At 43.1% G+C, this 23542-nt stretch overlaps 1 protein-coding gene across 1 annotated transcript; it reads right to left on the reverse strand.

Annotated features, from left to right (window-relative positions):
- Positions 1 to 1183: 1183 nt before the first annotated feature.
- LOC308668166 (2-acylglycerol O-acyltransferase 2-A-like) lies at positions 1184 to 23195 on the reverse strand (the record flags this gene model as incomplete). The annotated part of the gene is made up of 6 exons (XM_081327866.1): positions 1184 to 1338; positions 2659 to 2858; positions 3200 to 3374; positions 14196 to 14397; positions 20573 to 20751; positions 23102 to 23195. The coding sequence occupies 6 exons, from the start codon at positions 23193 to 23195 to the stop codon at positions 1184 to 1186; spliced, it is 1005 nt and encodes a 334-aa protein (XP_081183992.1).
- Positions 23196 to 23542: the final 347 nt, after the last annotated feature.

The following is a 23542-nucleotide window of genomic DNA, read 5'->3' on the forward strand; positions in this document are numbered from 1 at the left end:
TTGCATGTACACTGAAAGCTTCTGCACCGGAGGCAAATTCCTTGTGTGTCTAATCCCACTTGGCCAATAAAATATTCCATTCTGACGTAATACAAGATTTCATTAAAAAAAAAAACTCCTGATTTTTGACTGTGTTGGGCTGCTGGGCTACTTCCGAGGCAGACACATCACTGAATAAAGGTAGTTCTCAACTTACGCTTCGCTTAGTGACTGTCTGAAGTTACAACGGCACTGAAAAAAGTGCTGCTCACACTTACCACCTTACGTGTGTGACCTGTCACGTGAATTACATTTGAACACTTGACGCTTGGCAACTGACTCACATTTATGATGGCTGCAGTGTCCCAGAGGCCACGCGATCCCCTTTTGTGACCTTCTGACAAGCAAAGTCATAAAAGGGCCAAGTTTGAAGACCCCTGTTTTAAACGAGCGAGATAAAAATTATCAGGAACCAATAATTAAGATAGAAAAGGAGGGGGGGGGAAGCAAAGAATGAAAAAGGTTACAAAGTCAAAAGTGCAGAACTAAGCAGAAATATACCAAAAAAAATTCCAACTTTTTTCCCACAACACGTAAATATCAGCTTCCAGGAACCTCTTAATCTAAATTGACAACATAGCTTTCATTTTTGTTTTCTATCCTATTTAATCATCGAATGCATATTTCGTAATTTCATTTTTTTTCCTGTTTCACGCAGAAAGTCCCAAAGGGGATTCCAATCGGCATTAAAATGAATCTTTTCTCTAATCCAGGGGTGGCTCATCTATATAGCCCCTTTACCAACGGTGGACTTCAACTCCCAGAATGCCTGAGCCAGAATTTCCTTGGCTGGCTCAGGAATTCTGGGAGTTGAAGTCCACAGGTCCAAAGAGGCCATATTGATCACCCTGAATAAAACCAAAGCTGCCAATTTTTGCCATCTCTGCCGGTTCCATTGACTCCACCATCCATTCTTCCATTGTGGGTCGTCTGAAATTTTTTCACTGTTATGCCCACAAAAGTCTCACGACTGTTATCCTAAATAAAAACAAATCTGCGTGAGGTTTTATTTTTTCCCAACGATTTGTCCGTTGGCCCAAAAGGAATATATCTCTGGGTTTCCATGGAAGATTCGCTTGTCTCTTGCGGCTTCAATGTTTTCAGATCCTTGTCGCCGGTGCCAAAGTTTGTGGGTTTTGTTGTCTCATATGAAAGAGAGATGCTTGTCTTCTGGCACGTTGTACTTCAATTTATGCTCCTCAAAGAGCTTGCAAAGCTCCTCCAGGTATCTCTTATGCAGCTCATTAACTTCTTCTTGGCTGGGATTGTGCTTCTTCCCCACCTGAATGGGTTTTCCCACTGGAGGGACCAAAAAGGATTTAATTTAATTTAATTTAATTTAATTTAATTTAATTTAATTTAATTTAATTTAATTTAATTTAATTTAATTTAATTTATTTAATTTAATTTAATTTAATTTAATTTAATTTAATTTAATTTAATTTAATTTAATTTAATTTAATTTATTCTGTTCTGTTCTGTTCTGTTCTGTTCTATTCTATTCTATTATTTCTATTCTATTCTATTCTATTCTTTATTTGACTTGATTTTATTTTATTATTCTATTCTATTTATTTTATTTGACCACTTTTTTATTTTATTTTATTACTTCATTTTATTATTTTATTTTATTTAAACTTGTGTGCCACCCATTTCACCAAAAGCAACTATAGGCAATGTACAGACATTGTTTAAAATGCACTACAGATAGTCCTTGACTTACAACAGTTCGTTTAGTGACCGTTCAAAGTTACAACGGTACTGAAAAAAGTGACTTATGACCACTTTTCATACTTATGACCGTTGCAGCCTCCCCAGGGTCACGTGGTCAAACTTCAGAGGATTGGCAACTGGCATGTACTTACAACAGTTGCAGCGTCCTGGGGTCACATGTAATCCCCTTTTGCGACCTTGTGACACGCAAAGTCAAGGGGGAAGCCAGATCCACTTAACAACCGTTTCATTTAACTTAGCAATTGCAGCGATCCACTTAAAGAGCGTGATAAGAAATGTTATAAAATGGGACATCGCTCACTTCACAAATGTCCCAGCCACAGAAAAGTCGGGCACAACTATCATAAGTCGAGGACTTTCTTTTTTCTCTTTCTTTTTCTTTAAATATTTTATTAATTTTCCAATTTTACATTTGAATATTTAAAAAGCAATGCAGTGACTGGGTTAATAAATAGTTCAATTGAAAAATCTTAGTCCAGGTTACAACATCAGATATTTCTCCTCTTTTTCCCCTTAACATTTACTGTCTCGTATTCGAGTTAGCACATTTCAAATTATATCAACATCATTAGTACATTTATCAACTTTTTTAGCTTATCTTAATTACATTCAATTGTCATAAACAATCCCTATCCTGTTATTAATTTTTACTCAATTTTTAATTTCTCATCGATATTCCAATTTAACCTTTAATATTTATAAGTCGAGGACTTTGTGTAATGTCGCCTTAGCAGATCCGGTTGTGTTGCCTCTCTTGTCTACCTGGGAAGGCTAATAAGAGGAAACCTAGCACAATCCTCAAAGAAGGCAGAACGCGTCCAGCAGATCCCTGCTCGTTTTATCTGCCTCTCATTTTTGGATCCCACGGGAGAAACACGGACTTACCCACGGTGAAGATCGGCTTCTGGTATGGAATAAACCCAAAGGTGTACTGGAAGATCCCTCTGGCGTGGAAGAGAGGCAGGGAGATTCCCATGAACTTCCGCAAACGTTCTTGTGTCCACCTCAGCCAGGATCCTTTGGGGTTTTCGACCTGATCATACAGCTCGTTCTCTCCGAAAGAGAAGACGGGGACAAGCGGCGTGCTGGGAACGGAGAGGAAGCAGAAGGAGAGATGGAACCAAACCGGTTGAGATAAGTGAGGAAGGCTGGGTGGCTACAAATAATGGATCCCAGCCCTCTTTCTCATCCTTTGCACGTTTAAGGGAAACATGGTAATACTTCGTGTGATCGGTGGTGGGATTCAAATCTGTGACCAACCGGTTCTCTGTGTAGATGCCACTTCCGGAAGTCCATTCTGGGTCTGGGCAACAAAGAATTAGCTACTGGTTCTGCCGAAGTGGTGCGAAATGGCTGAATCCCACCACTGCATGTGATGTACATTGTACAAGAAGTTCAGGACCCCCCAGAAGCTGCTCCTACTCACCCATTCTCTATGGCCAGCCGAACGAAGCCCTTGCGGTTCTCTACCACGAGGGTGTAAGCTCCAGGACGGGCGTCTAGGGCTTCCCGGGTTCCTCCCACAGCTATGATTACGACATTCCCACCTTCCTTCTTCCTCAAGACATAGGAAACAGATTCCCTGTCTGAGGGAATTAAACCTGGGTGAAGCAAAGCAGGAAAAAGAACATTAAAGCCCTGCCAGAGAACTCTGTTGTGGACCTGATGGAGATAATAACACAATATGGGAAGGTTTCTGGATTTAAGGTTAATGTACAAAAAACAAAAATTTTGGCCAAAAATATGACAACATTGCAAAAGGCCCTTTTAGAAGGATTAACTGGATTTGAGATTGTTAAAAGGGTTAAATATTTGGGGGTGATTTTGTCGCCCTCTAATACAAAGCTATATAAAAATAATTATGAAAAATTATGGGGGAAAATTCAAAAAGAATTGGAGAGTTGGAAAAAATTGCAATTGTCTTTGTTGGGACGGATTGCAGCAGTAAAAATGAATGTCCTGCCTAAATTTTTATTTTTATTTCAAATGATACCGATTCTTAAGAAAGATTCCAATCTGGAGGAATGGCAGCGAGGTATCAATAAATTTGTGTGGGCAGGGAAAAAACCACGAGTTAAACTTAAGATTATGCAGGATACTCGTGAGAGAGGTGGCCTTAAATTGCCTAATTTTAAATTATATTATGAAGCTGCTGCATTAGTAGGAATAAGTGACTGGATTAATTTGACGCAAGGGAGGTTATTAAATCTTGAGGGCCACGATTTGTTGTTTGGCTGGCATGCATATTTGTTGTATGATAAGAAGGTAGACAACGTGTTTAGGGTGCATATTTTAAGACAGGCATTGCTGAGAGTTTGGAAGAAGTACAGACATAAGTTAAGTTGCAAGATACCATTGTGGGCAATTCCAAAACACGCAATAGAAAATATACATGCTGGCTTCAAACATGATTTGACTACGTACAAGGAGATTCTCAGTTTGGAAAGAAATGTTTGGTGTTTGAAATCATATAGCCTCTTGCGAGAAGAGAAGGTTGTTCAAAATTGGTTTCAATATACTCAGTTACGGGCCAGGTGGAAAGAAGACCAGAAAAATGGATTTACAATGACTGATGAAAATTTGATAAAGCAAATCAGGAATCAGGGACCAGCACATATCAAACGGATATATCTTGCATTGATAGAGATTGACTCAGAAACAGAGCTTGTTAAGGATTGTATGATAAAATGGGCCCAAAATATCCAGGAAGTTATCACAATGGACACGTGGGAAAAGATTTGGGTTAGGAACGTAAAATTTACACAAGCTCAAAATTTAAGAGAGAATTTTTACAAAATGTTTTATAGATGGCATTTAGATCCCAAAAAGCTTGCAAGTATGTATCCGAATTATCAGCCTAAATGTTGGAGGTGCGGTGATGAAGATGCAACATATTTTCATATATGGTGGACTTGTAAAAAGGTTAAGGCTTTTTGGATAAAAGTCTGGTGGAACATGCAGAAGATTTTTAAACAGAGGATAAAGTTTTGTCCGCAATTTTTTTTGTTGGGAATAATTACAGATGCCACAGTTGTGGACACCAAGTTGATGTTGAATTTAATTACGGCGGCAAGACTTTTGATAGGCCAATACTGGAAGAAAGAGGAACTGCCGACCATAGAGGAGTGGACTTTAAAGGTTTCCGACCTGGCAGAGATGGCGAAGATTTCGGCCTATTTGAAAGATCATTCGCAAGAACGCTATATTATGGAATGGAGAAAATGGATTGATTTTATCCAGAACAAGTATAGGGTTAAGAAGTTTTATGTAGCATTTGAATAAGTCTTCCTTCGTTGTTGTTTTTTCTTTATTATCTTAGTTTTTTGTTTTTTTATACATATTCAATATTATTATTATTTGTTTTATCTTATATAAGCTAGAGAGTGATGGATTTTAGAGTTTATAATTGTTAGTATATGATTGTTTATGATTGCTTTTTATATATATACCTTGTATTTAGCTCTGGGAAGTCGGGGGGGGGAGGGGGGGAGGGGGGGAGGTAGGGAGGGGGGAGGAGGGAGGGGGAAGGGGGGATTCTTAAAGGAAAACTGTATTATAAAACTTTTCAATACAAAAAAAAGAACATTAAAGCCCTGTACAACACACACACACACACACACACACACACACACACACACACTAAATAGCCTTAACAGACTATAACAGAGCTGGAAGGGACCTTGGAGGTCTTCTAGTCCAGCCCCCTGCTCAAGCAGGAGACCCTACTATTTCAGACAAAATGGCTGTCCAGTCTCTTCTTGAAAACCTCCAGTGTTGGAGCACCCGCAACCTCTGGTGGGAAGCCATTCAATTTCCTCCTTGTCCATCCAGGTCACCAATATAGAGTCCTCAACGTACGACTGCAACTGAGCCCCCAAATTTCCATTGCTAAGCCAGGCAGTTAAGTGATTTTATGACCTTTTCACCATGTTTGTTAAGCAAATCACTGCAGTTCTTGTCACTGCATGTTTTTTTTTAGTTCGTCCGAAAAGCTTATTTCTAAATGTACATTTCTCTCTGCTCTCTGCACCTGTGTTAATAACTTATCTGGTAACCATAGTGAATGTCATGTGGTCTAGCTATGTTTTTTTAGTTAGCTTTGTTGCTTGCTCAAGCGTAAGAAAGTTTTCTAGTCTTTGTCTCTTTTCACTTTACTTTTACTGTCTGATGAGAGAGGATGTAGTCAGTTTAGTTTTCTTTGTTTTTATAAGTTTCTTTGTAATTAAAAGGTTTTTACTAGAATATGCGTTGTGCTTTATTTCCTTCACCCATGCACATCATGCATCATCGGAAGCACGGTCTATCGCCCTCTGATAGGGCGAATTATTCCTTGACATTTGGTAGCAGAGGATGGTTTGATTTATGCTTTTAGATGTATGTTGCTGAGGCTGTTATCAGTTCGTTAGTTCTAGCGTCTGAGGAAGCTGTAATTGACTGCTGAACCATGTCGGGAAGGAAGGCACAGATAAAAAGGGAGGCTCAGAGCCTGTCTCTGGGGCATCTTCCTTTGAGTATACAGACTCCGATCGCTTCAGCCACACGCCTTGGAGAAGACGCACCTGCTCCTGTTGACGATGCAAGGTCGGTCACTCCTTTTTCTGATTTCTTAAGCTCCCTGGCAGCTGCCCCTGAAAGAGTTCACACTCCAGGGGCTCATGATGAATTCCAAAGGCTTGGAGTCAAACCTAAAGTTAGGAAGGAAGAAATTCCTTATGCTCCTTCTAGCCCTGAGCAAAATATGCGAGATAGGGCTATGCAAGGCTACTGTGAACAAATTGGAGTTTTTGAAAAGTGATTGCAGCAGGCAAAAGAATATGTATCAAAGATGAAGCAGCATGAGAGTGGCTCTGCTGTGATTCAAAGGCCAGTGCTGGCCATATTGCCACACCCACAAGAAGACGCCATATTGCCTCCTTCTTCTCCAAAGCCAAAGTCACGCCCACCATTGAGTGTCATGTCAGACGAATGGGAACTGGAAGCTCCTATGTCACAGACACATGACTATGGGAAGTCTCAAAGGACACACAGAGTCACAATGATGCCTGAATCTAAAATTAGAGCACCATCTGCTGGTGAAGCTGCATTAAGACATGAATTGCAAAGCCTGGAGCTCTCACTCTCACAAATGTCCATGCAGGAATCATTGCTCAGAGATGCAAAGTTTCTACAGTTACCTGAGGCTCCAGCCCCTGATGGTGCTAGAATTCCTGTTAATATTGCTTCTATGCAAGTCCCTCTACCTGGCAGAGCACAGCCATATTTAGCCCACACGCAATTGCCACTGGGTTCTCAAATGCGAAGGCCAGTGCCATCTGCAGGTCATGCTAATGCACCAGCGCCAGCGCCAACACCTCCTGCTGGCCAGGGTGGAATGGCAGCTCAAATACAGTCACAGCCAGCACCAGCACCACCGGCAGTTCCAATGCAACTGCCGCATGTCCAGGCACAGGCACAAACGCCACTGATGCCCCCTGCAGGTTATGGTCAGATTGCACAACCTGCACAGCATGTACCTCAAGTGCATGTTCCTCAACAGACACCCTCTATTGTACCACTGGCTGGTGACTTAAAGCGGTCAGGACAGAATTACAGGGCATGGATCATGAAGTTGGCCTATTGCTACGCAGAGAAGGTACTCACATGATGGTGTTTAATCCTCCTGCCCAGCCATGGACTCCTGACATATGGGACTTCAATAATAGAGCACGCACAACATTATTAATGTCAATGGACACTGAGCTGCAGCTCACATTTTCACAAGATGCAACTGCCCAACAAATTTGGACTCAATTAGAGACATGTTATCGGCCTACGTCAATTGAGTCAACATGTTTACTTTTGTCTGAATTCCATGGTTCCAGATTAAAACCTGGTGAACGTATTGGAGAACATTTAACTAAAATGAAAGGAATTAGAAAAGAACTGGGTGAAAAAGGTTATACTATTGATGATTTTCAAATGATCAGCATTATCATCAATTCATTGAATTACGAGTGGAAAGATGCTATTGCTAAGATTAATCAAGTGCCTATTGCTCAACGCACAGTGGAGGTTTGGATCTAAAGGGGTGTAAGGTGTTCTTGGACTGTGCTGTCTGCAAGAAAGCCAAATCCAAAGCAGCAGCAATTCCAAAACGCGCTACACGCCTGTCAACACGCATTTTTGTTTGGTACATACAGACATAGTGGGTCTTTTTACACCAACAATTGGTGGTAAAAGATATTTCTTGACAATTGTTGATAATTATTCTAGATATGGATATGTATTTCCTATGAGAGAAAAATCAGAGACTTTTCAGATCTTTAAAGACTTTGCCAGTCTTGTCTATACCCAACACGAAGTCAACATTGCCAGAATTCAGAATGACCGTGGTGCTGAATTCATGTCTCAGCGTTTCCAGGACTGGATGCATAAGAATGGCATACTACACCAGACCTCAGCTCCTTACACTCCAGCTGAAAATGGAGTGGCAGAACGCAGAAATGGGGTATTGCAAACCATGATGCGTTGCCTTCTTGAAGATGCTAACCTCAGTCTTCCATACTGGGGTGAAGCTATCAAATATGCTAACCATATCATCAACCGTACTTGGAGTAGTGTGATAAACCAGACCCCTTATTTCATGTTGTATGGACACAAGCCTGACTTATCACATCTCCGTATTTTTGGTTCATACGCTATGGTGAATATTCCCTTAGCCCAAAGAAAGAAAGGGGGTCCTGCAGCAAAAAGAATGAGATTTATGGGCATTGATGATAATTCAAAATGGAGCAAATATATTGACTCTCATCATGTCATAGTGATTTCACGATCTGCTATTTTTGAGGAAGATGCTGACTGGTCCAGGATTCATTCTAACGATCCTGGAGTTTATTTTCCTAGAGATGATGCTACTGATGCCACGCAGCCTGATGATCAAGATTCACAGGTGAACGTTCCTTCCACGAGGTCTTCTCAGCCTACTGTTCTGTCTTCGCAAGCAGCCGATGCTGCCGCTGGCGACGATGATGAAGATGAGGACAAAATGGAAGAAGAATGGACGGTTGTTCCGAGACATTCCAAGAGGACCACAAAGGGGATCCCTCCAAAACGGTATTCGTGGCAAGTAACAAAAACACCTTTACCATTGATTTGTAATGTTACACTTCCTCCTGAGAAGTTCACACAAATCAAACATCTTCCTGAAGCAGAGCAAGATAAATGGTATGAGGCAATGCAGGCTGAAATGGACAGTCTAAAGAAACTTCAAGTGTTTACGCCTGCAAGTCCTCCAGCAAACAATAAAGTTATTGGCACTCAATGGGTCTACAGAATTAAAAAGAAGCTGAATGGTGAGTCGTTGTACAAGGCCAGACTTGTAGCCCAGGGTTTCGCTCAACGTTATCCTGAGGACTATACAAACACATACTCACCCACAGTGCGGACTGAGAGTGTGAAAATCGCCTTAGCCACTGCAACTATCCTTGGTTTAGAGGCTTTCCAGTTCGACGTTGAAACAGCTTATCTACATGCTGACCTGGATGAAGACATCTATGTGAGAGGTCCTCCAGGTTTCTGACAGCAAGAAGGAGATACTTGGTTTCTACACAAAAGTCTTTATGGTCTGAAACAGTCTGGTTTAATGTGATACTTATGTCTTTCTGAGAAACTAAATTCAATGGGCTTTATTAAGACCGAAACAGATAAATGCGTGTTTACTAAAAGATCTGATAAAGGGTATGAGATAATTCTTGTTTATGTTGATGATATTGTTTATATTGGTCCAAATAAGCAGATGAGTGAGATGTTTGCAAAAGCTTTACAAAAGTATTTCACATTGAAGTCTTTAGGATATATTAACACTTATTTAGGTGTTCAGGTTGTCAAAACTCAGAAGGGGTTTAGCCTTATACAAGAAGGTAAGATTGAACAACTATTGCATCATTGCAACATGAAGGATGCTAAACCTGTGAGTATACCCATGCAAACCAATTTTTACAATTTGGCACATGAACCGAGTCCTGAGTTCGACGATCAAACACTCTATCGCTTAGTCATTAGGTCGCTGCTGTATATTAGCAGTTGGACCAGACCCAACATTGCACTATTTTATTTTATTTTATTTTATTTTATTATTTTATTATTTTATTTTATTTTATTTTATTTTATTTTATTTTTTTATTTTATTTTATTTTATTTTATTTTATTTTATTTTATTATTTTATTTTATTTTATTTTATTTATTTTATTTTATTATTATTTTATTTTATTTTATTATTTTATTATTTTATTTTATTTCTATACCGCCCTTCTCCCGAAGGACTCAGGGCAGTGTACAGGGCAATAAAAATACAACATACAAAAATTTAAAATGAGATTAAATTAATCTAGCCCTAACAATAATAATTAAAAATTAAAAATTAAAAATACCCCAACCCATTAGACCAGGCCGGCTTGTTCAAATAAGTAGGTTTCAGATCACGGCGGAAAGAGCGAAGGTCGGGAGCCATCCGGAGCTCAACCGGTAATTGATTCCAAAGGGCTGGTGCGCCCACAGAGAATGCTCTCCCCCTGGGGGCCGCCAGCCGACACTCTCTGACCGACGGCACCCTGAGGAGGCCCTCTCTGTGGGAGTGCACAGGACGAAGGGAAGTTGATGCCGGCAGCAGGTGCTCCCGTAAGTAATCTGGACCCATGCCATTTAGGGCCTTACAGGTAATCACCAGCACCTTGAATCTCACCCGGAGGGCAACCGGAAGCCAATGCAGCTCGCGGAGTAGAGGTGTTACATGGGAGTATCGGGAGACCCCCATCACAACTCGCGCGGCCGCATTCTGCACCAGCTGAAGCCTCCGAGTGGTCCTTAAGGGCAGCCCCATGTACAGAGCATTGCAGTAGTCTATGCGAGAGGTCACGAGCGCATGAGTGACTGTACGCAGGGCACCCCGGTCCAGATAGGGTCGCAGCTGGCGCACCAGGCGAACCTGGGCAAAAGCCCCCCTGGTCACAGCTCCAATATGATCTTCCAAACTGAGCTGTGAATCCAGGAGGACACCCAAGTTGCGAGCCCTATCTACGGGGGGTAACACCTCACCCCCCCATGGTTAAAGATGGAATGGCCTGAATTTCCCGAGATGCCGGCACGTACAACCACTCAGTCTTATCGGGATTGAGCCGAAACCTGTTCCTCCCCATCCAGACCCTCACCGCCTCCAGGCAACGGGACATCACATCGAGGGCATCACTGGGGTGGTTTGGGGTAGAGATGAAAAGCTGGGTATCATCAGCATACTGATGATACCCAACTCCAAAACCACAAATGATCTCACCCAGCGGCTTCATATAGATGTTGAACAGGAGAGGCGAGAGGACCGACCCGAGGAACTCCACAAACGAGAGGCCTCGAGGCCTACCTCTGCCCTCATGCCAGCACCGACTGCGAACGTCCCAGGAGGTAGGAGAAGAACCACTGAAGAACAGTGCCCCCCACTCCCAACCCCCTGAGACGCCGTAGTAAGATACCATGGTCGATGGTATCGAAAGCCGCTGAGAGGTCTAATAGGACTAGGCCAGAGGAACAACCCCTGTCCCGAGCCCGCCAGAGATCATTCACCAGCGCGACCAATGCCGTCTCAGTGCTGTACCCGGGCCTAAAACCCAATTGGTACAGGTCCAGATAATCAGCTTCCTCCAGGAACAGAGGGAGCTGATGTGCCACCACGCTCTCAACAACCTTCGCAAGAAAGCGAAGGTTGGAGACCGGATGATAGTTGTTCAAAATAGCCGGGTCCAGGGCAGGCTTCTTGAGGAGGGACCTCACCACCGCCTCCTTCAAGGTGGCGGGAAAGCTACCCTCACTCAAAGAAGCAGTTATCACTCGTGTCCCCTCCCGAGCCGCATAGACCAGCCAGGAGGGGCACGGGTCCAATAAACACGTGGTGGAGCTCAGCCTCCCCATGATCCTGTCCACATCTTCTGGAGTCACAGGGTCAAACTCTTCCCAGATAATATCACCAAGACCGCTCGTGTCACCTCCGTCAGACTCTGCCCAGTCGGAGTCCAGACCAAGCAATTTTGTCCGCCAGATGTTGGCTAAACTCCTCGGCACGACCCTGCAAGGACTCCTCCCTCACCTCCTGATTACGGAGGGAGCGGGTCCCCCTAAAGAGGGTGGCTGGCAGATTATCTGCGGATGCGATGAGGGTAGCAAAGTAGTTAGACCTTGCCACCCTCATTGCCGCGAGATAAGACCTCATAGAGAACCTTAGTCGCAATCGGTTGGATTCAGATCGGCTGGATCTCCAACAGCTCTCTAGGCCCCGTCTCCAATGCTTCATCTCCCGGAGCTCCGTGGAAAACCATGGAGCCCACTGGGATCTGCGCCGGGTCAGGGGCCGCATGGGTACAACGTGGTCAAGTGCCTCCATGGCTGCCTTTTCCCAGGCTTCCACCAAGGCATCGGCCGGGCTGTGAGCGAAGGCGGCCGGCGGGGACCCGAGCACCACCTGAAACCACTCAGGGTCCATTAGGCGCCTGGGGCAGAACCATCTTGGTTCCGTGGCCCTGCGACGGGGAGTGGCGAAATGGAAGGCCAGTCGCAGGAGATGATGATCGGTCCATGACAGGGGCATAATAATTGGAGAACCCCCACCCAGATCATCTAACCACCGTCCAGATAGAAATACAAAAACGAGCGTGTGACACCCCCCCCCCATTAGTCGGGCCCTGAATTACTTGCATCAGGTCCATGGCCGTCATGGAAGCCATGAACTCCCGAGCCAACTCTGATGATCCCCCCAGGGATGGCAGATTAAAGTCCCCCAGAATCATAAGTTTGGGGAACTCAATCACCAACCCCGAGAGGATATCGAGAAGTTCAGGCAGGGCTGCTGCTACGCGCCTGGGCGAAAGGTACACCAGCAGCAAGCCCAACTGAGCCCTAGGGCCACATCTCAGGAGGAGTGACTCATACCCAGATATCTGGACAACGGTGGCTTCCCGCGGACATAAGGTCTCCCTCACAACCACTGCCACACCCCCGCCCCTACCCTGAGCCTGAGGCTGGTGGAGCAGCTGAAAACCTGGTGGGCAGAGTTCAGTCAGAGGGACACCACCCTCTGGGCCCAACCAGGTCTCCGTAATGCAAGCCAGGTCCGCACGCTCCTCAACCAAATCTCGGATGAGAGGACCCTTATTAACTACGGACCTGGCATTGAAATACACAAGCCTAAGCTCAGGTGGCTGCTCACCCTCGTTCCTGGAACCACAGGTCGAAACCAGAGAGTCGGAGCACATCACTGCTTGAAGACAGCGGGGACGCGCTCCCGGATATCGATACGGCCCTCTGTTCAATCTCCTGCTGCCATTCCCAAACGTCGTGGGGATAGACAATCCCACACCCCACTCCAGGGCCCAACCCAGGCCCATCCCACCGTGATCTGTCCCAAGCCTGGACTGAATAGTGGTTGGTGGATACCCCCCAAATTCAAAACCACAATCCCACATCCCAAATCCGTTTAAAAACATATAACCTGAAGTACTTTTACGTGACTTCTTATCACTTACCCAATCAGAATCTGCATAACAACATAACTCTGCATAGTCAGTATGTGTTGGTTCTAACAACAACTTCATGTCTTTGGTGTGTTTTAGATATCTCAATAACTTTTTAACACATGTCCAATGAAACTGTTTTGCCTTGCCTACATGTTCCTGTTACTTCAATAAAGCAATGTTCCTGTTTGAACTCTCTCGTCTCACCTCCTGCTTCCAAAGAACCCACTACACAACATGGACGATCACTTAAACATGAGCCCACTGTGCAAACGGAGGCATAGAATCCAAAATCAGGTGAACTATTAGCACCGCTTTATAAAGCCTTAGTAAGGCCATGCCGGGAATACTGCATCCAGTTTTAGACAGCACATTACAAAAAAGATGTTGAGACTTTAGAAGTGCAGAGAAGAGCAACTAAGATAATTAAAGGCATGGAGGTTAAAGTGTATGAAGAACAGATGCAGAATTTAGGTTTGGCTAGTCTAAAGAAAAGAAGAAATAAGAGAGACATGATAGCAGAGCTCCAGTATCTGAGGAGGGGGGTCAATTTATTTTCCAAAGCAGCAGAAGACAAGACAAAAAAAGCAACGGATGGAAACTAATCAAGGAGAGAAGCAACCTGGAATTAAGGAGAAATTTCCTAACAGAGAGAACAATCAACCAGTGTAACCGCTTGCCATCAGAAATTGTGGGTGCTCCATCACTGGAGGGTTTTAAGAATGGACTGGACAGCCATTTGTCTGAAATGGGATAGGGTCTCCTGCTTGAGCAGGGGGTTGGACTAGAAGACCTCCAAGGCCCCTTCCAGCTCTATTCTGATTGATTGATTGATTTTGCTCTTCCAAAAGTTTCTCAATGAATCAGAAATCCCTTCCAAATGGGCTTACCTACACTCATGAAGAAATCCCGGAAAAAGGGGACTCGGAAAAATATATTCAACGTCATCGGGTGAGGCTTCAGGCCTGGGAACTGCTTGGAAAAACCAGTGGCTTCGGTGTAGAAATTAAAGATTCCAATCACCAAGATGCCGTGAGGGTGAAGGCCGAAGATGTAGTTCTTGGATGGATCCAAATCTGCCGTCTTCACCAGCTGGGAGAAACCAAAGACATTTAGGATACTTGTTCCATTTCTTATTTATTTATTTTATTTATATCCAGCCTTAATTACTTCCCCTCCTCCTTTTATTGGTGTGATGATGATGATGATGATGATGATGATGATGATAAGGATTCTGTTGCTTTGCATGTACTCTTGAGTGTTTCCTCACCGGAGACAAATTCCTTGTGTGTCTAATCAGACTTGGCCGAATAAAGGATTCAGTTCAATCCAATCCAATCCAATTCCATTATTTTGGGCAAAAAAATATCCACACATCCAACCCACTTTCCTATTTTCCCCACAACAACAACCCTGTAAGCTAGGTTGGGCTAACAGAGAGAAAGAGAAAAAAAAAGAGAAAGAGAGAAAGAAAGAGGGAGAGAAAGAGAAAGGAGAGAGATAGAAAGAGAAAGAAAGAGGAAGAGAAAGAAAGGAGAGAGAAAAAGTGAGAAAGAGAGAGAGAGAAAGAAAGGGAGAGAAAGAGAAAGGAGAGAGAGAAAGAAAGAGAGAGAAAGACTCACCCAGCCAGCTTTCTCCCCAGAGAAAGAAATATTTTGGGGAATATTAAAAAGGCAGAATGTTATATTTCCCCAAAGGAATAATGGAGAAAATCTTAGTCAGAAACAACTCCCCCCCACAAGTCTCTCAGCCCCAAGCAGAAACCAGCTCTGTAGAAATGCAGATTTGATAATCCTTTCAGAAAGACTGGAGCCGGGAAGCTTACAGCTGATGGGATTAGAAAAAGACCCCTAGAACCAGCAACCCCTCACCCAGAAATCCAACACAGGACATAGCCATCAGCACAGCCCCAGGGAAGCAGACATGACCTTTAGGACGTAATAGGATTAACCCTCCACCATCAGGATACAAAAAGGGCACACTGGACCTCAGGTCAAAGTTCATGCCACAGGAACAAGAACGAGTCCAAACACAAAAGCCCAAGAAGGGATAAAAACCCACCACTCCCAGCAACAAGTGGTCAGCTACCCCAGAGCCACATTCAATAAACAAGAGGCTTCTGTCAAAGGCAGCCTCCACTTTATTTATTCCCGGCTTGGACTGGACCCTGATGAAGATTTTTCTTTCAACAATGCCTAAGGCAGGACTAGATCTCAGCGTCTCCTGGTGATTGGCCCGAAGTACTCAGCCAGCTTTCGTGCCTATATCTCTCTGTCTGTCTGTCTATATGTATACATTCATCTATCTTATCTATCTATCTGTCTATCTATCTATCTATCTATCTATCTATCTATCTATCTATCTATCTATCTATCTATATCTGTCTGTCTGTATTTATCCATTCATGTATCTGTCTATCTATCTATCTCTATCTCTATATCTCTATATCTCTATATCTATGTCTGTGTGTATCTGACTGTCTCTATATCTATTTATCATATATCTCTATCTCTATCTGTCTGTCTCTATATTTATCCATTCATCCATCTGTCTATATCTATCTATCTATCTATCTATCTATCTATCTATCTATCTATCTATCTCCATCCATCTATATCTACTGTTTCTGTCTGTCTGTATCTGTCTGTCTGTCTGTCTCTATATTTATCCCTTCATCCATCTATCTATCTCTCCATCTATCTCTTCTCTATCTATCTATCTATCTATCTATCTATCTATCTATCTATCTATCTATCTATCTATCTATCTATCTATCTCTGTGTCTACATTTATCTATCATCTATCTCTATATCTCTATATCTATCTGTCTGTCTTTCTGTCTCTATATTTACATCTATCTATCTATCTATCTATCTATCTATCTATCTATCTATCTATCTATCTATCTATCTATCTATCTATATCTATATCTATCCAGGGCTTTTTTTCTCATAGAACGCTCAGTGTTCCGGCACCAATCTTGGCCCTTTTTTATGACTCATGGACTTCAACTCCCAGAAATCCTGAGCCAGCTACGCTGAGGGGAAAGAGAGGTTTCCAAGCTGAGCCATGCTGACTCAGGAATTCTGGGAGTTGAAGTCTTTGAGTCATAAAAGAGCCAAGGTTGCCTACCCTGCACTAGAGGAGGACATTAAAATTATTTACAAGGTTACTTCTTTAGGAACTAAACTTTTACAATCTAAAACAGCTAATTCCAAAAAGCCAACAGGAAAGAACCTCACATTTTTCATCTGCTTCTGTCTTTTGGAAGGTAAAATTAGATAACAAAATAATCTGTTTCCTATGTTAACTTCTCTGCAATAAAATCAGTAAAGGTAACAGGAACGAAATGAGAAACATTTTTCTCACTGTAATATGTCTAATTTAGCTGATGCTAGGAAAAAAATAGAATCTTTTGTACAGTCTTGAAAAGTATTTTGAATCTATAACCATCTATTACAACTAAACCATTTTAAATTAAACAATTCTTAAGAATGAAATATTCTTAATTTGGACTTTACTTTTACTGTTTGGACTGTTGTGTGTTTTGAAAAATAGATTATTTAGAATCTAGTTATGTTGTACTTCAGTCTTTAAATAATTAACCTAGCATATACATAACAATATATGATGTTTTCCATGGTGAACCTAACATCAATAATAGCATTTATTAAAAAGGCTAAAATAATTTCTGGTGGTATTATCTGTACATTAAAATTTTGTTTAGTCAAAATCTTTCACTTTTCACATTCTGGACAAGCAGTGGTCATGTATCCTAGCAAAAGATGTTACATATGTGCATAAGTGTAGTCAGAAGCATATGCCTTTTTTAAAATATCAAACATGCAAAGAAACAAAAATAAGTCCAAAATATCTGTATTACATCCAGAAATGCCAACTTTGCAACCAATATTTCTCATCCATAACTATGGCACCCTAAGGATACCTGCATACATGCAAATGCTTCTCTGGGATCAGTAACGCAGCAGGGATTGCTTTTTCCTTCCAGTAACAGATTGCTGGGAAATACCAAACACGACCTTGAGAATTCCAATGTTTATTAAAAAAAATTCTGGATGTGGTTGGAAAGAGGCTGTTTGACGCCGGACACCACTGCCATGAGGAACACAGCTCTGAGTCAGGGTTCGGAGCAGCTCCGGGTGGGGGCTCAGCACGGGCCACGGCGTGGCAACTGCAGGGAGGGGAATCCCCACAGCGGCTGTGGGGAGGGGAATCCCTGCGGCATGTGGCTCCGAGCCGCAGGGGCAGGAGTGCAAAGGACGGGCGGCGACGCCGTAGCAACACACCGGCATCGCTCCCAGTGACAGTACCTCTGAGTTCTGCCACCTTTTTTTTTAAGAAAAAAAGCACTGTATCTATCTATCTTTATCTCTCTATATCTATATCTATCTATCTGTCTGTCTGTGTCTATCTGTCTGTCTCTATTTATCTATCTCATTTTGTTCACATAGCAGCATTCCTCTTTGGCACAATTTACCCCAGTTAAAGAAGTTATACAGGGTATTTTAAATTAGTTAAATGCCTTTTTATTACTGATTATATACAACAATCAAACCTGTTTCCGGGACCAGGAGAATCTGCCTTCCTAAAAGAATAAATCTTGGTTCTGGATTCCTTCCCAAATTCTGCTCTGATAGGTAGAACAAGAACCACTTAGCACCATTTATTTATTTATTTATTTATTTTAATTCCATTTATATCCCACCCTTCTCCGAAGACTCAGGGCGGCTTACAAGCTTAGCAGTAGCCTTCATCCTATGTATATGCCTGCTTATTAGGGCTTTCACACACACCCCAAGCGGCATTATTACAAAGTCAGCTTAATTGCCCCCAACAATCTGGGTCCTCATTTTACCTACCTCGGAAGAATGGAAGGCTGAGTCAACCTTGAGCCTGGTGGGACTCGAACCTGCACTAATTGCAGGCAGCTGGTGTTACTTAAGGAGGTATTAGCCCACTGCTCCACCAAGGCTCTTGTAAGACCATCAACGTCTTACAAGTTTGAGAGCCAAAGGATTTATCATGGTATAGATTTTCATTTTGAGGAGGTAGTTTAATGACAGGCAGTGGGTGACTTGGCAAAGGAAAAGATTTATGGAGCTTAAATTTTGACAGTGGGCGTATTAGCGAAATTGCCCAATTGCTCATCTTAATTTCATTCCCACACACAATGCTAAGTACATTGAGTTGTGCTTTAGATTGTAAGCTGCCCTGAGTCTTCGGATAAGGGTGGGATATAAATCGGATTTTAAAAAAAATCTGCTGACAAAGCATGGTGGGCTGCCTTGCATAAAATTTCCCATCGTATTTTGACATTTTAATAAAAAGAATAACAATACAAGGGAACATTACAAGCTTTTGAAAGCTGTCTGCCCAAAAAACTAGAAGAAAGTAAAAAAGGATATTTATATTATTGGTCACACAGCCAAGAGTTGGCATTTTATCTACCTATTGGGTCCTTCTCAAGGACCTGAGAGAGGCAGAGGTTGATCTTTAATTCTGTTAAAGGTCTGGTTGAAGGATGTCAGCAGTTCCAGACCAAGCTGCCTTTTGCAATTGACTGATGGGGATATTGTCAATGCCGATGGTGTTCCAGTGGTGATCCAGATGTTTTGGGCTTGCACCCAAAGCTCCTATAACTATTGGTGCTACCTTTGCTTTTGCCACAGTTGTTTCTACTTCTATTTGCAGGTCAGATGTTATATGATCTCCAGTTCTTTCTCTACTATTCTGCTCTCTCCAAGTACTGCCATGTCCACTATTCAGAATTTTTTGTCATTCTATTCTATTCTATTCTATTCTATTCTATTCTATTCTATTCTATTCTATTCTATTCTATTCTATTCTATTCTATTCTATCCCATCCCATCCCATCCGTGGATTGGCCTGGGATTAGCCCACCTTATCGGATACCCTTTCCTTACTGCTAAATTGCCCATCCTAATTTGGCATTCAGTAAAGTCGAGGAATTACCGTACCTGAAATTTTAATGCTGATTGGAAACCCCCTTTGGACTGTTTAGATTAACAATAAAAATGAAATTGTGATACGCCTCAGTTGAGCCCAAAATCTCCACCACTAAGCAAGAATAAGAATAGAATAGAATAGAATAGAATAGAATAGAATAGAATAGAATAGAATAGAATAGAATAGAATAGAATAGAATAGAATAGAATAGAATAGAATAGAATAGAATAGAAAATATGGAATGGAATGGAATCAGTGGTGGGATTCAGCCAGTTTGCACCAGTTTGGCAGAACTGGTAGCTACTTTTTTGTTGCCCAGGCCCGGAATGGACTTCCAGAAGTGGCATCCACACAGACAACTGATTGTTCACATATTTGAATCCTACCACTGAATGAAATAGAAATAGAATAGAATGGAACAGAACAGAACTGAATAGAATAATAGAGCTGGAAGGGACCTTGAAGGTCTTCTAGTCCAACCCCCTTCTCAGGCAGGAAACCCTATACCATTTCAGACAAAAGGTTGTCCAATCTCTTCTTAAAAGCTTCCAGTGTTAGAACAGAACAGAACAGAATAGAACACAGAATAATGGGAAAGAATGAAATGGAATAGAATGGGAGGGGAAGGGAGGGAAGAAGGAGAAGAAGAGAAGAGGAGAATTTTTTTATTGGCCAAGTGTGATTGGACACACAAGGAATTTGTCTCCACTGCAGAATCTCTCAGTGTACATTCAAGCAACAAGAGATAAATCATGATCGTAATCATAAAATACAACCATCATTTATCAGTTAAAGGACAGTAATTAAGTGAGTTTTACCCAATTTTGTGACCTTTCTTGCCATAGTTGTTAAGTGAATCACTACAGGCGAGTTAGTAACGTGGTTGTTAAGTGAATCTGGCTTCCCCCATTGATGTTGCTTGTCAGAAGGTTGCAAAAGGAAACACTGCAACTGTCCTACATACACGCCAGTTGCAAAGCATCTGAATTTCAATCAGATCACCCCGGGGATGTTGCAGCATCTGTGTAAAGCAATCATAGGTCACTTTTTTCAGGTCCGTTGTAACCTCAAAGTGTCACTAAATGAACGGTTGTAAGTCAAGGACTGCTTGCATCAATCTCCCGTCATCTCCTTGACAGCCTCTTTCTCCACCCCATTATGCAGCTGGAGGCTGTGCTGCCTCTTCTCCGCTTGTCCCCTAGGCAGCATCTCTTCGTCCCCGTCTCCCAAGGTCTTTCTCCCGCGCCATTATACTCCTTCCCTCTAGGGGGACACGTACCGAGATCGGGAAATAGTCTTTCATGTATCGCCAGATGACCCAGTTCCGCATCCCGTGGGAGCGCCGCCCCCCTTTCCTTGGGGTGTCCCAGTCGAGCGCCCACCAGGCAGCATAGAGGGCGCTGATCAGCCAGAAGCGCGTGAAGAGGAGGAGGATGAAGATGGCAATGCAGCACGGACCTGGAGGAAAAAAAGGAAGAATTGTTAGGGGTCTTTCACATTAACACGTTTGGTTCCCTAATCCAGAAAAACAGAATAACAAAGCTGGAAGGGACCTTGAAGGTCTTCTAGTCCAGCCCCCTGCTCCAGCAGGAAACCCTACTCCATCTAAGACAAGCAACTGTCTAGTCTCTTCTTAAAAGCCTCCAGTGATGGAGCGCCCGCAACTTCTGGAAGGAAGCTGTTCCACTGGTTAATTGTTCTCACTATCAGGAAATTTCTCCTTAGTTCGAGGTTGCTTCTCCCTTTGTGCAATTTCAATCCGTTGCTTCTTGTCCTGCCTTCTGGTGCTTTGGAGAACTGCTTGACTCCCTCTTCTTTGGGGCAGCCCCTGAGATATTGGAACATCAGCTATCCTGTCCCCCCTCGCCCTTCTCTTCATTAAACTGGACATCCCCAATTCCAGCAACCGTTCCTGATATGTTTTAGCCTCCAGTCCCCTGATCATCTTTGTTGCTCTTCTCTGCACTCTTTCTAGAGTCTCAACATCTTTTTTACATCGTGGTGACCAAAACTGGATTCCGTATTCCAAGAGTGGCCTTACCAAGGCATTAAAAAGTGGTATTAACACTTCACATGATCTTGATTCGATCCCTCTGTTAGTGTACTGTAGGAAAGTATTGGCCTTTTTGGCAGCTGCAACACATGGCTGGCTCATATTTAAGGGATGGTCCACTAAGACTCCGAGATCGTTCTTGCAGTTACTGCTGTTAAGCCAAGTTTCACCTAGTCTGTAACTGAAGCGTGGAAAGGTGGTTTTTTAAGATATTGGACAGTTATGCAATCCTGTGTTGGTCTCTCCCAAACCTAGATCAAATGTTAGTGAACTACGAAGATAGTTTGTAGGTGGGTGAAACTTTGAATGTAGTGGCTCAGGAATTCTGGGAGTTGAAGTCCCCGAGTCATAAAAGAGCCAAGGTTGCCTACCCCTGGGTTAGATGAAGAGACCCAGACTCATTGGAAGTCTCACACTGCAGTGAACAAGGACATGCATTCAATTTCACATCTATTAAGATTGTCGGCCAAGCAGGGACAAAAATAGCCAGAGAAATTATTGAAGCCTGAGAAACGGGACCCTTCTCAGCCAATAGGCGTGCTGATTTATTACTGCCTACCAGGTACTTAGGAGCCAAGGGCATCGCAATTAACAACTTAATAGCTGGCCACCAACACCCTAATTAGCAACTAAAAGCAACACACAACCAGGCACCAAATAAATAGAACCTGAAGAACAGACCAGTGTGCACACCTTCTGGATAGAATAGAATAGAGCTGGAAGGGACCTTGGAGGTCTTCTAGTCCAACCCCCTACTCAAGCAGAAGATCTTATACCATTCCAGATAAACCCTGTCGATCTCTCCTTAAAAACGTCCAAAGATGGAGCCCCCACAATTTCTGGAGAAAAGTCACTCTTCTGATTCACTGTTCTCACTGTCAGGAAATTTCTCCTTCATTCCAGATTGCTTCTCTCCTTGATTAGTTTCATCCAGGATATGTTATAAAGGTAGTCCTCGACTTATGACCCCTATTGAACTCGAAGCGAGAGAGCTAGGAAGTGAATTTTGCCGTTTTACTCCTTACTTGTCACAAATGAAACACTGTAGTTAAGGTAGACACACAGTTGTTAAGTGGATCTGGCTTTCCCCGTTGACTTTGCTTGTCAGAAGGTCGTAAAAGGGGATCACCTGACACCCCCCCAGGGGACACTGCGACCGTCTTAAATATGAGTCGGTTGCCAGGTGTTTGAAGTTTTGATCACCTGACCATGGGACTGCTGTGACACTTGTCAGCTTGAAAAATACTGTCATAAGAGACTTTTTTTCCAGCGCTGCTGCGACGTCGGTCACTAAATGAATTATTGCAAGTCGAGGCCAACAAAAAAGAGGCAGATCTCTGCCTGAAGGAGCTTGCAAAACTGATCCCTGTCCATCTCAAGAGTCTTATTTCTGCAAAATGTACCCCTCGGTTCTGATGTGCAATGCAGCCACCGGTGGAGATTTTTCTGGCAACCCCTTAAAACAGGGGTCCCAAAACCCCGGTCTGTGGACCGGTATATGGCTGTGGCATGCCAGCAACCGGTCGGCACAAACAAGCAAAGCCCCATCCACAGGATGCTGGCAGCACACAAAACCACACACCCTCCAGTCCACGGAAAAACTTCTCTCCACGGAACCGGTCCCTGGTGCCCAAAAGGTTGGGGACCTCTGCCTTAAAAGACAGCCCCCTCCCTTCCTCCTGCACCCCCCCCCCCCGCAACCTCCATATCCTTAAAAATGACCCCTTAATTAGGAATAGCCATCTCTTTTTTTACCCATGCACAAAGCACAGAAGAGCCATTGAAGCACGGCAGCCGTCTGAAGCCGTCTCTCCCACGGGATGTGGCGAGGAGCGAATTCAATCTTCATCCTAGCAGCCGAGCCCATTCCACTGTCTTCGGACTGAAGACGCTGACCCAGTGTTGTGGCGCTGGTCGCGGGAGGAAGGGCAAAGTCTGTGGCCTCTGCCTGTCCAGGAGGAACAGGGTGCTGGGTGCAATTACAGTAATTAATGTGGAAATCGGGAGGAAACCCAGCCCCTTGCTCAACCGGTTAAGTGTGAAGGGCTGGGTCATAAATTTTTGCTTCTCTGTTGTGTCTCAGCCACCTCACGCAAAAGCAGCAGAAAAGTTCACAAGAACTTTTGGAAGGGACCCATCTTCATTCTGGTGCACCTTCTCCTCTTCGCAAAGACGCCAACGGCACATTGGAAAGCA

The sequence above is a fragment of the Vipera berus genome, assembly GCF_964194415.1.
Source record: "Vipera berus genome assembly, chromosome: 4".
NCBI lineage: Eukaryota > Metazoa > Chordata > Lepidosauria > Squamata > Viperidae > Vipera > Vipera berus.